Source organism: Schistocerca gregaria, chromosome 5 (genome assembly GCF_023897955.1).
Source record: "Schistocerca gregaria isolate iqSchGreg1 chromosome 5, iqSchGreg1.2, whole genome shotgun sequence".
Taxonomy (NCBI): Eukaryota; Metazoa; Arthropoda; class Insecta; order Orthoptera; family Acrididae; genus Schistocerca; species Schistocerca gregaria.
Genome location: NC_064924.1, coordinates 600567298 through 600579613, shown reverse-complemented (window position 1 = coordinate 600579613; position 12316 = coordinate 600567298). Strand labels below are relative to the sequence as shown.

Below are 12316 nucleotides of genomic sequence, written 5' to 3'. Positions count from 1 at the left end.
TGCAAACAAAACGAACTCTGCTTCTTTATGTCTGTTAGAGTGGTTCTGAGCACTATGGGACTTAATATCTGAGGTCATCAGTCCCCTTGAACTTAGAACTACTTAAACCTAACTAACCTAAGGACATCACACAAAGCCATGCCCGAGGCAGGATTCGACGTTCCAGACTGAAGCGCCTAGAACCACTCAGCCACACCGGCCGGCGTCTGTTAGATTAACCACTCTTTTGTGACAGTGTGTTTGCTGTATTGGTGGTGGGGTTGGTAGGTGTTTGTGTGGTTTATCATTTTGTTGAGTTTCTTTTGTTGGATTGTCTGTTTTCTGCCTATTATGGTGTGTGTGTGTTTGTGTGTGTGTTTTCTAACCCTGTACATTAATTCATCAAAAAATGGTGGATACTTTATGTGATTTGCTAGCTCTATATGCAATCTGTATAGTTCAACATTCAGAGCCTGTTTTTTTTTTTTTTTTTTTTTTTTTTTTGGAATACAAAGACTGGATTTCTTGCTTTATCCACATGATTTCAGCCTTACATTTTGTCTGCTGTGCTGCTGATGATATGTTTACAGTTATGGTTACATAGTTTGTTACTGTTTTATAAGCCAAACATAGTTTGTTGAATTTTATTTGAGTATGGTTTTTTGAAGTTTGATGGTTGTGTTCTGGAATTTGTTGAATAACTGCAAAGGAAATACCTGTCTTGGAGAGAAATAATCATCTTGTGGTGTTGCAGCATGGAATGCAAACTACAAGATGATTTTGTGGAACTATTAATGATTGTTGATGGCACAGCACAATCATCTTTTACAATATAACCATTATTTGAAAAATTAAACAATTGAGATGATTAAAAGAGAATTCTTACCAAAGCACAAACGTTGACATTGTGCAAGAAGTCTGCCCACCTGGTGAATACATTTAATATGAAACAAATGAAATTTGCATTATTCAGTGTTATAAAATTGTACTGGTATACAAATGAAAATTTAGAATGATATATTGTGCCAGAGTACTAACATACTTCTAGTATAAAATCAGAGGTTAAAATTGAACACGGTGACAGGATAAAGCATAAGACACAAAGTAATGCAGATTACACACACTGGCTCGGAACATATTAGTATAGGGCACAGAGGATAGAAACAAAAATAGAATATTATGCCCTCATTATATGAGGTGTCATAGCATAAATACAATACACAGTCCATGCCCAGAAGGTTGAGTTCAGGGAATGTGTTTTAAGTTTTCAAAAATCTTTAATTCTTTGTTCATTGAGGATTCTGTTAGGACATTTATGTAAATTACTGTATGCTTCTATTTCTTCAAGAATATTTATTACTGTGCCTTTACTGACCAGATATAAAACCTCAAGTGTGCTATCAGTGTCCTGAAAAGTATGATTTTCAGTGTATGAATGAGTACTGAAGGCAGACGCGTTGCTCTCACTTGGTAAAGTGTGTTCGTTATTTTGTACCTTGAAGTTCTATCCTGTTTGTCCTGTGTAGAACATATTACAGCTACGGCAATTACTTTTTTTACATCTCTGATTGTGCAAATAGTGAGGAAGTATTAGTAGTATGGTGGATGTTCTCTTGCAGTCCAAAAGCTTATCTGAATGGTTGTGTTCCTGAATATTTTTGTTGCTCTGTCTGATATTGCCCTATGAAGGAAAAGACAGATTGCTGCTTACCACAAAGATAACACGCTAAATTGCAGCCAGGCACCATTAAAAGGTATATCTAGACTTTTTGTGCACATATTCTTTTTCTAGTGAATTCCATATGTAATTGTGTAATTTTGTTTGCATTTACTTGTGTATAATTTGGTAATCATTTCAGTATAATCTCCATTGTTCTTTGCTGTTTCTTGAATTATTGCTGGTTCTTTTTTTTCTTTTTCACTCAACATTAGATAGACTAATTAAGATGATTAAAGAAATAGCAAAGAACAACAGATATGACACTGAAATGGTTCAGAAATTATATACAAGTAAATGCAAACAAAATAACACAATGCCAGATTATATCACGCTAGAGAAAGAACATGTAAATAAGGAGTCTAGATATGAAGTGATACTGGACAATGTCAGACAGAGCAGCAAAAATATTCAGGAACACAAGCATTCAGATAAGCTTTAGGACCAATAATCATCTGCAGAAAAACATCCAACAGATTACTAACACTTCCTCACTACTTGCACAATCAGGGACATACAAAATTAATTGCAGTAACTGTAATGTGTTCTACAGGATTCTCAATGAACAAAGAACAGAAGAGTTTTACAAAATTTAAAACAATTTCCTGAATTCAACCTATTGGCCATAGACTGTACTTTGTATTTACGCTAAGATGGTGCATGTGATGAGGGCACAATATTTTACTTTTATCCTCTATTCCCCATACTAATAATATGTTCAGAGCCAACATGTGTAATCTGCATTACTTTACGTCTTAAGTTTTATCCTGCTACCATGTTTCATTTTATCCTTTCATTTTATAGTTTAAGTATGGTATTACTCTGGCACAGTATGTTACTCTAAACTTTCATTTTTACACCACTACAATTTTATAAAACTGAATAATACAAATTTCATTTGTTTCAATTTAAACATATTCACTACGTGAGCCGACTTCTTACAAAATATGTAAGTTTATGCTGTAGCGAGGATCTTTTAATTGTCTCAGTTGTTTAATTTTTTCAAATAGTGGTTATATTGTAAAAGACAATTGTGCTGTGCCATCGACAATCATCAATAGTTTCACAAAAGCCCATATATGTATGCTCTGAAGTAAAAGATATATTTCATGTACAACATTGTATACATTATGACATCTTAATGTTAATTGTCTTTACATTACTTCTAGCATTACTATTTTATCTTAATTACTTCCTGTGTTGGCATGGTTATTTATGACATCTAACAAGTTTGTTTTGTCCACAACTGATTGCTAACATCATTTCTCCATGTTTATGACATGCTGTAAATGTAAGATGTGGACATATTTCGATAAATAGACAGAAAGTTGCTGTTAAATTGCTATACATTGAAAACAGTGACCAAAAAGGATACATGCAAACAACCAACATATTTGTAAACTGAGAGAAAGCCGTTTGGCTTAAAAGCAATGAATTGGATGTTGATCTGACACACCACTGCTGATGCTGCTACTTTCTAACTAAGGTGAAACATGTCTATGTGCACAAGACACACACAAAATCTCACGTGCAGCTTGCAAAAGGTGTTTTCTTTTGAACTACTGACTTAACATTTTGTCACGTAGAAGACTGTGTAATTAGATCAATGACACACACTAACTCCACTTATTCAGCACTTACACTTACAAGAGTGCAGAGCAAACTGCCTCTGGCCAGAACACATACAATATATATACAGCTACAAAACATCCCAGTACAATGATTCTTGACATTTGTGGATACTTCTAGAATGTACTCAAACTGAATATAGAAATTAAAATTGTACAGTCCAGGTGGGTTTTGAAATGGCAGACCTCCATGCAACAGTTTAGTATCATAACCACTATTACATGGTGCTACTGAGCTGCTTCTGCAACAATATTTTTCCATTTTACATAGTAATATATTACATTTGAGATTTTAGATTATATAACATCAATTAGCAAAGTTATATTGAATATACATATGATGTAAATAGTTTCTGTTCAGTCCACAAAACTGATCTCAACATATGTATTGGGGATTCTGTAATGGTGAGTATATGCAACACTAATTTATTTTATAACGTGTTTTTCATGTAACTGTTACTAAAGGACAGAGAGATTTTTGAGATCATGTTGACAGTTGTAAGATATTTGTACTTTAATCTTCTGACTTAGAGCTCAAAATTCCTCATGTAAATTGCATATTTAACAGTTCACTGAGTGAGTGTAAACAATGTGTTCCTTAGGAAATATTGAAAGGTTCCTTTTCTTAATGGCTTCTGGTTGGACACGACATTTAAATAATATGATAATACTTTTCTTGTCATGGGCACTTTCATGTCATGCAGCTTTAAAATTTAAGTGAGGGTGTTTGTCATGAACAATTGTGCAAAGTGCTGTTGTCAAATGATTTTTAAATTAATGACAACATGGGAAATCAGGTACTGGCTATATAACAGAATAGAGACACAGCATAGAAATAAATTCCTCACTGTTTATCATTAAGCACATATGCATAACAAGTGCAAGCCTTAGGAGTGTATAGAGCACACTAAATCCCACTACTATGCGGGGCAGCAAACATCATTTACAAAGTGACAGATGTTACTCAGACACAGAGCACAGAGGGCACCCCTCCCCTCCCCCTCTGTGCTGTGGAGCACCTGAGGAGGGTCTGAGGCAGGGCATTGTCTGTCTGAAGTGATGTAGGTGGCTGCATGACAGAAGACATGTAACAGTCAGCAAAATGCACTGTGGAGGGGATGTCGGCAGTGCAACTAACAGGTTGCCACCAGCAGCATTAGCAGATAAGCATCTTTAGTTGTTTAGTGGTGGCATTTGAATTTGGAGGCATGTTGGCAGCATTGTCTTGCATTGTTCTGACCACAGGAGGCATTGAGGGAATGGCAGTAGTCTAAGCTGGGGCGGTGATAGTGAGTACCATCCACTGAAAAATGGGACGGAAGTGCTATCCTGTCAGCTTGTGGCGGGGTAGGAGTCTGTGCACAAAACGGTGTGTGAGAGTGCTTGCACTTTACCACTTGTCCATCTAGGTAGTGGTAATTACGAGGTCAGTATCATGTAACATCAAGTATATCTCGTCAGGCAGAAAACTGTGGGGATTCACAAGCACTTGGAAATTGACTAACAGGAAGAAGAAATTAGTGTTTAAAGTCCCGTTAACAATGAGGTCATTCAAGCACAAGCTCAGATTGTGTCAAGGACTGAGAAGGAAATCGGCCGTAAGCTTACAAAGGAACCATCCCAGCATTTGCCGGGAGCCATTTAGGTAAATCACAGAAAATCTAAAACTAAATGGTCAGACGTGAGTTTGAACTGTGATCCTCCCAAATGCACCACTAGGCCACCTCACTCAGTGAAATTGACTAACGGACACATAGGAGGCGATGGGGCATGGAGTATCAGTTGTGACGGATATGCTGGTTTAAGCCGGTTCACTGACACTGTTGTTTGTTTTCCAGCAATTACGATGTCAAAAGTGCTTTTATCATATTTCAACATTTGGTATGATCCTGTAAACGGCTTTTGAAGGGCAAGTTTTGTTGCAAATGTATGTACGATCACATGAGAACATGAGGTCAGGTCTTTATGAATAAAAATTTTTTGTGTTATGTGAGAAGAGGGAAGTGATGCACACGTTTTGGATGTGTGTGCACATGTGCACAACTAAGTCTGGTAAGTTCTGATCTGTAGGGACCATTTCATTTCATGTGATGTAAATTCAGTAGATAGAGTGAGGGGTTCGCCGCATAGTATTTTGGTGAGCGATGCATCAAGGTCATCTTTACATGACATGTGAATGCCCAGGACAACCTATTGGAAGGATCTCCACCCATGATTCTGAGTGGCACACGAGAGTAGCGTTCATTGTCCAATACCACTGACCGTTCCACAAGGGCATTGGATTGTGGATGGTAGTTGGCTGTGTGGAACTGGTGGCATCTGCTTAGGTGGCTTAAGTCAATGAACAGTTGGGATTCATACTACGAACAATGGTCTGAGGTTAAGGAGGCTTGACAGCTGAATCTGGCAATCCAAAGGTTGATGAAAGGTTTTGCTACTGTCTCTGGTAAAATGGGTGTGGCCTCCACCTATCGTGCCACACAATTTATCATTGACAGAATGTAGTGGTAACCATGTTATTTGGGGAGTGGCTCTACAATTTCAATATGAATGTGCTGGAACTTCTCCTTTGGAATTATGAATTTAGCAAAGAAGGGCTGTGCATGACTGTCAGTTTTTGCCTACTGGCATGGAATGCAAGTCCTGGTTCATGTGGCACAGTCCTTTTTAATGTTAGGCCAGACAAATTATTCCATGATAAGGTGTATGATAGGGCTCACCTGGGTGTATGAAGTTGTGGAGACAGTCAAAAACTGTCCTCTGATATGTCTCTAGAATGATCTGTCAGACCCACCTGTTGAAAACATCACACCAAACTGCTCTGTTTGCACTGGGTAGTGTGCGTTGTTACAAATGAGTCCAGTGTCTGGTTTGTCAAACAAGCTATGGAGATTGGCATCTTTCAATTGGGCATTTGTGACTGTATCCAAGTCCAACTGAGTGAAGGTAGCTGTGATACAGGAAAGATAGTACACCATAATATTATTCGCATCTTAACGTATTGCATGTCAGCAATGAATTGTGCTACAAAATCTAGATGATAGAATCTCCTGGGTGCAGAATTCTCCAAAGAGTTGCAAAATGCATCTACCAATAGACACTGGTCTGTATATATGGCAAGGGGTCTCCCCTCGACACCACCTAGAAAATGATGAACTGCTTCATACATGGCTAGTAGTTCACAGTCAAATATGCACCCTTTTTTCTGGGTATCAGTAAGTTTGTGCAAGAAACACCTGAGCAGCTGAGTGATTCCACTGATCTCTTGCTGTAAAGCAGCCCTGATCACCTCATTGGTAGCTTCAGATGTGATAATTAGGTGTGTGATGGGTGGGCAAAGTTCATAGTGTGTAACAGATGTTCTTTTACTTTGTCAAAGGCTGCCTGCATTTGATATGTTCAATTGAGGCATCGTTTACCAGATGCATTCTGCCATGCAGTGCTTGGGTGAGTGGTAGCAAAGTCTCAGCGGCACGTGGCAATTGCTTCCTGTAGAAGTTTATGGCCCCCAGAAACCTCTGCAGCTCTTCGTAGTTGTTGGGAGGAGGCATATGTGGTCAATTTTCTAAGGAGTAGGACACACCACAAATGCATCGATATGGTGTCAGACAAAAATCACACAGTGTTGCCGAAGTTGGCACCTATCATGATGATTGTTGTCTTGACCGTTTTGCGAAAAGATTATGACATCATGTAAATATGTGTAACAAAAAGCCAAATTGAATAGTATGCCTTCAATAAATCTTTGACATGTCTGTGCGTCATTTTTCAGTCCAAATATCATTTAGAGGAACTCAATGAGACTGAATGGTGGGCTTTTTGCAGTTTTTGGTCCATCTTCATCTGCCATCAGAATTTGCAGGTATGATGTTCTGCAATCAATGATGTTGAAAATTTTTGCCCTGGCCAAGACACAGGAAAAATCAAGCAAGTCTGGCATGGGCTAGCTGTCACAGATTGTATGGGTGCTTAGATAGTGGTAGTTGACACATAGGCACCAAGTACTGTTGTTTCTAGCAACTAGTTTAATTTGGAGACCCAAGCACCATCTGATGGCCTGAGTATGCCAGCTCACAAAAGCTCGTCCACAGCAGCTTTAAGCTTGTGGGGAGCTAGATGATGCGGCGGCAGTGGATAGGGGACATGGTGTGGTTGTAATGTGGTGTTCTGTACTGTCCCACATGGCACATATTATATGTGGTCTAATGGGGAGTGTGGAGCGAGTCCAGGAAGGGGGCAGGACATGATTCATTGTTGCTCTTAAGTCACAGGGGAGGGGGAGTTGTGATGCTTCACTAATCTGAGAAGTGTCTGTAGTAGCAGCACCACTGAAGTGATGTGGTGGTGTACACGATTCATATGCGTAGATGTTCACTGGTGAGGTGCATGCCCTAATTATCATGAGGTAATGATGAGTACTTGGCTGCCTTTAAGTGTAGCTGATTGAAAAGTGCTTCACTTTGTATATTCAGGCCGAGTGGCATGATGAGTGGTGTCAGCTTGCCCGAGGCCATTGCGGTGGCAACAGATAGTGTGTCACTGACCACACCACACATTAGCTCCTGGCCATCCCATCATAACAGGAGGGTGCAATTTAAATCTGGCAGTAGCTGGTAGTGGTGGTGGAAGTAATCTCTTAGAATTGTTTCAACTCTCTCTGCCACTAGGAATCTCCAAGATATTTGTGTATCTGCGCCAAGGTCGAGCATGATGCCCTGGAATCTATGAGGAAATGAGTGTGCAGGCACCAGTCACGGTCAAATAGTCTGGGACCATTTGCCCACTGAAACACTGTGTTGGTGTTGTTTTGTTGTGGTGTGCAGAGGTGTCTCGTCAATAAAGAGTGGCCTGATGCACCTGCATCAGGTCACCCTACTAGTTTTGGTAAGTAGGGGGACTGCCTGTAGCAATGTATTTCCTGCCCAGATCTGGTGTGAAACCAACAGTAGCACTGTTGTGTGTTGAGTGTGGAAGCAGGTGATGCAATTGGTCGGTGCAGATTTTGTTTCTACAGAGTCAGGGAGGTGCCACGAGAGTGGATGATAACCTCGGCCATCATGGTACATGACCGTTGCCCACTGGATCCCTGAAAGGCATTCAGGATGGCCCAGTTTGGGTCAGTCCGGCCATAGTTGGGCCATCAGCAGCTGTGCAAGAAGTTGGGGAAGCTCGGCTGGGATCGTGGGAAATTGGTTTTGGTGCAGGTATGTCAGGCATCAAATGCAGTTGTTGGTTGTTAATTAGAATGTGGTGTTGTGATAGTGGCTGCATTCTGTCAGCGAGTCGAAGTTTAAACTCCAGTGTGCCTCCTCATGTGCCAACATCCCTTTTTCGATGTTCTGACAGTTTTCGGAGCTGAAGTGTACACAGCATGCGATCAAGCAGGAGTGCTGGGTCAATTAGAACTTGCAGGTGGTGCCAAAGTAAAAAAAAGTGTGCTCTTGCCCAAAGTAGTCTCACTGATAACAAGATATAGCTGCTGCTCAGGTTTGTGTGTTAATTGTCGTCGTAGTAGTGTCTTGGCAATTTTGTATTTGTGAAAAGATGGAACGTACAAAACCAAGTTGTTAATAAGGTCTGCACTGTTTCTGAGGTGGTTAAGGAGAGTGGCAAACTTCTCGTTGTCTCCAGTGACGCCACTGGCTGACATTAAACACTTGCTGAAGACAAATCACATCACAGGAGAATCCATGTGGAGCTATGGTAGTTTCAGTTGGAGGTGGATGGTATGATTGCCACCAATGGTCCGATTGTAAGGCACCATCATGAGTTGGGCGTTGCCGGGCGTGGGAGATTCAGTGTGCAAGATGGGCAGGAAATGCAGCTCGGCATAGGGTGGTACGTGGTGAAGTGGGCCATGTCACAGTGTGGGTAGCATCAGTGTTACACAGCAACATTCACAGAATGGTATCGCATGTGAGTCAAGTGCTGGGATCAACACGGTAGGTATGACTTTCCTAATGTCAGATGTCTGAGACAACAGAAAATGCATGTACAGTGTGCACAAGATCCTAGCACCATAAGGGAGGAAGGCATAGTCCATTTGTTATCCAGTGGCACTGGCTGTGTATCGTCAAGTTCATGTGGAGGTGCAGTCATTTGTGGCATGGCTGATGCGGGTGTGACGTCACTCAAACTGGAAGGCAGCAGTATCTGACCTTGCTACGACGAGGCCATGAAAACCATATTCTCAGAGTCCATAGTAGGTTTTGGTGCTGGGTGTGGGTGTGGGTGATGCAAATGCAGAGCACAGTGGAAGTGAGTCGTCTGTAATGCCTGGCATGGCTGGGATATGAGTGACTTCATAGTCTGCCTTAAGGAACTCAAATTTAATCGCAGCGGTCAGAACACAATTTGGAAAATCAGAATGCACAGGTACTGAAGGGTGTTGTAAACCTTTAGCCTGTGGACTGTTGACAGATGGATACAGAAAGAGGACAACGGAATGGTATGGCATGGGCTATTCTTGTTCAACCATAGTGGCACTGTGGCAGGGGTCGACACAGTGCAGGTCATTAATGTGAGTCTCAATGCTCATAACCACTAGCACTGGAATACGTGATGTTTTGTCCTGTATGAAAGTCAAAGATGCTTAGTTCAATGTTTGTTACAGAGGTGGCCAGGCATTGTTAATTGTGAGACTCTGCTGCACTTATGTCTGAAATAAAGGGATACATTCACTCGGCGTCAAATCTGAAAAGTTTGTCATGAAGTAACTCAGTAACTTTGACACTGACACTCACAGTGGTGCAGTTTTCTGTTTGTCATTGGCAGTGATGCAAATTTGCTCCGAACATATGGCGAACAATGAAGGCATTGTCACTATGTCATTTGCCACTATAGTACTGTCCAAGCTTTGGTGGACTTTTAGCAATTTTGCACATAGCATGAGTGTGGAATTCATGAGCACTCGATGAAAGTTGTTGTCCGAAGAAATAGTGAGGTTGTATCGTTTGTAATTACTGCATGCTCGATGGCATAACCAGCACAGTAGATTTTCGGCTTACAACAAAATCTGGGCATGACACGGAAATTGGAGGTCATCACTGTGGGAGATGGGGTACTGGCAGTGTGACAGCAGCATAGACATATGATTTCTAAACTGTTTATTAGTAGGTACTTATACATAGCATGGATAAGTATACTAACCTTCCACTGCTTCGCAGGGCAGTGATCCTCATTGACAGAGTCAAAGATGTTATGTGGTTAAATTGTTGTCATGGTTGCATATGTTACTAGAGGCAAATATTATATTTGTGTAATGGTACATCCAATTAGTTATACGATTTGTGTTTGGCTGCTTTTTGCTACAGTGCACTGCTATGTTTTCAGACACAGTTAAGAACGAGAATGCCCGAAACAAATAGTGTGAAAAGAAAGAATTTTACACAGTCTACTGGAAAAATGTCTTTCTTAAAACAGATGTCTCCAGCTTGACTGAAATGTCATTCTTCCTGGAAAGTAGTAGTGTGTTTCTATATTGGATGATCTGTGGTTACAGGGGTATGAAATAGTTGATATCATAGGTCTAGCACAAGAACAAGTATGATCTATGCTACGTAAAGAGTTAACTAAGAGAATGATTTACTGATCCTAACCAGAAGCCAAAGCAAAAACAGTAGTTCATGTTGGTGCTGTGGATTATTTTTATAGATTACATGTAAAGCAGGTAAACAAGAATTTGTTAATACTAAAAATTGATTAGATAAAAACGCACAGAGATTTGAAGTACAAATTGTTGGAATATCCACTCTGTTTGCTATATCTTCCACTCTTTGACTCCCCCCTATTCTTGGATTTGATGTAATTTGTCATGAAAAATGTTAGGAGTCGAACTAATCAGTTATGGCAGTCTCAGATGCATATTTTGCACACATCTCAGAATTGCACATCAGAGATGGAGTCTACTCATTCATATAACTTTTTGGAGAAAGTACATAGATTTAAAAAGGAATTAAATGCACAAATAAGTGCAATTTTAGCTTTGGAGGGGAAAAGATACTGTGTTTCATTGGTACACCAAGAACTCATTTTCCTTCACATCACTACGCAGCAGATGCAGCAGTGGCAGTGATGGCAGCAGCAGCAGTAGTAACAAACATGCAGCAACAACAACAACAGACACCACATAATTTATGGCATTATTTAATTAGGCAACTCTGATTGTACTATACCTTCCTCTGATGCTGCAGATCAAATTTATTTCCCACAAGCACTAGAGGAATATCTTCAGAGGCTCTTACACGATTTATCAACTTACGGTACTCAACAGCTTCCTGGAAGCTGTGTCTGTCAGTTACAGAATAACATATCATAAAACCTTCCCCACATCTCATATACTGATCTCTCATAGCAGTGAACTCCACCTGTGAAACAGAATTAGAGCTTAATTTGATGTCCAACAAAATTATGATATTTTGACAGGAGAGATATTTGACCAACATTATAACACAAACTCTATATTGCAGAAGTAAAAGGAACAATTCACCAAATAGTAAAATTGTTAAGTTGTTGACAGGTGCACAAAAAAGAATGACGACTTCAGTAGCTTTCAGACAAATTCTTTAATGAGATAGCATCTTGTCTACACAAGCCACAATACACAAGGTCTACAATATGGTTTTTTGTAGTTTGAAAGTGGTTCAAAATGGCCATCTCTAATCCAAATCCTGTGTGATGTGAAGTTCATGTTATGAAGGAAACAGGGAAAAAAGTTTGGGTTGCACTACGGCAAGCAATGAAAGCAGTATTTCTCCTTGCACTCAAAAATGAACACCAAATGTTGGGGTTGTGACACATAATTTGACACTGTTGTTGTTCTTGTTGTCGTCGTCGTCATCTTCAGTCCAGAGAGTGGTTTGATGCAGCTCTCCATGCTACTCTATCCTGTGCAAGTTGCTTCATCTGCGAGTAACTACTGCAACCTACATCCTTGGCTAAACCATCGTCCATACACACCTGCACTCCATACAAATACTTTTAGAAAAGACTT

General features: G+C 40.1%; 1 protein-coding gene across 1 annotated transcript in view; it reads right to left on the bottom strand.

Moving 5' to 3' along the window:
* LOC126272489 (GTP-binding protein Rit2) overlaps positions 1–12316 on the bottom strand; it is a 99328-nt gene that overhangs the window by 37142 nt on the left and 49870 nt on the right. Inside the window, exon 4 of the mRNA XM_049975376.1 lies at positions 11499–11690. Coding sequence (XP_049831333.1) covers positions 11499–11690 — 192 coding nt within the window. The remainder of the gene's footprint in view (positions 1–11498; positions 11691–12316) is intronic.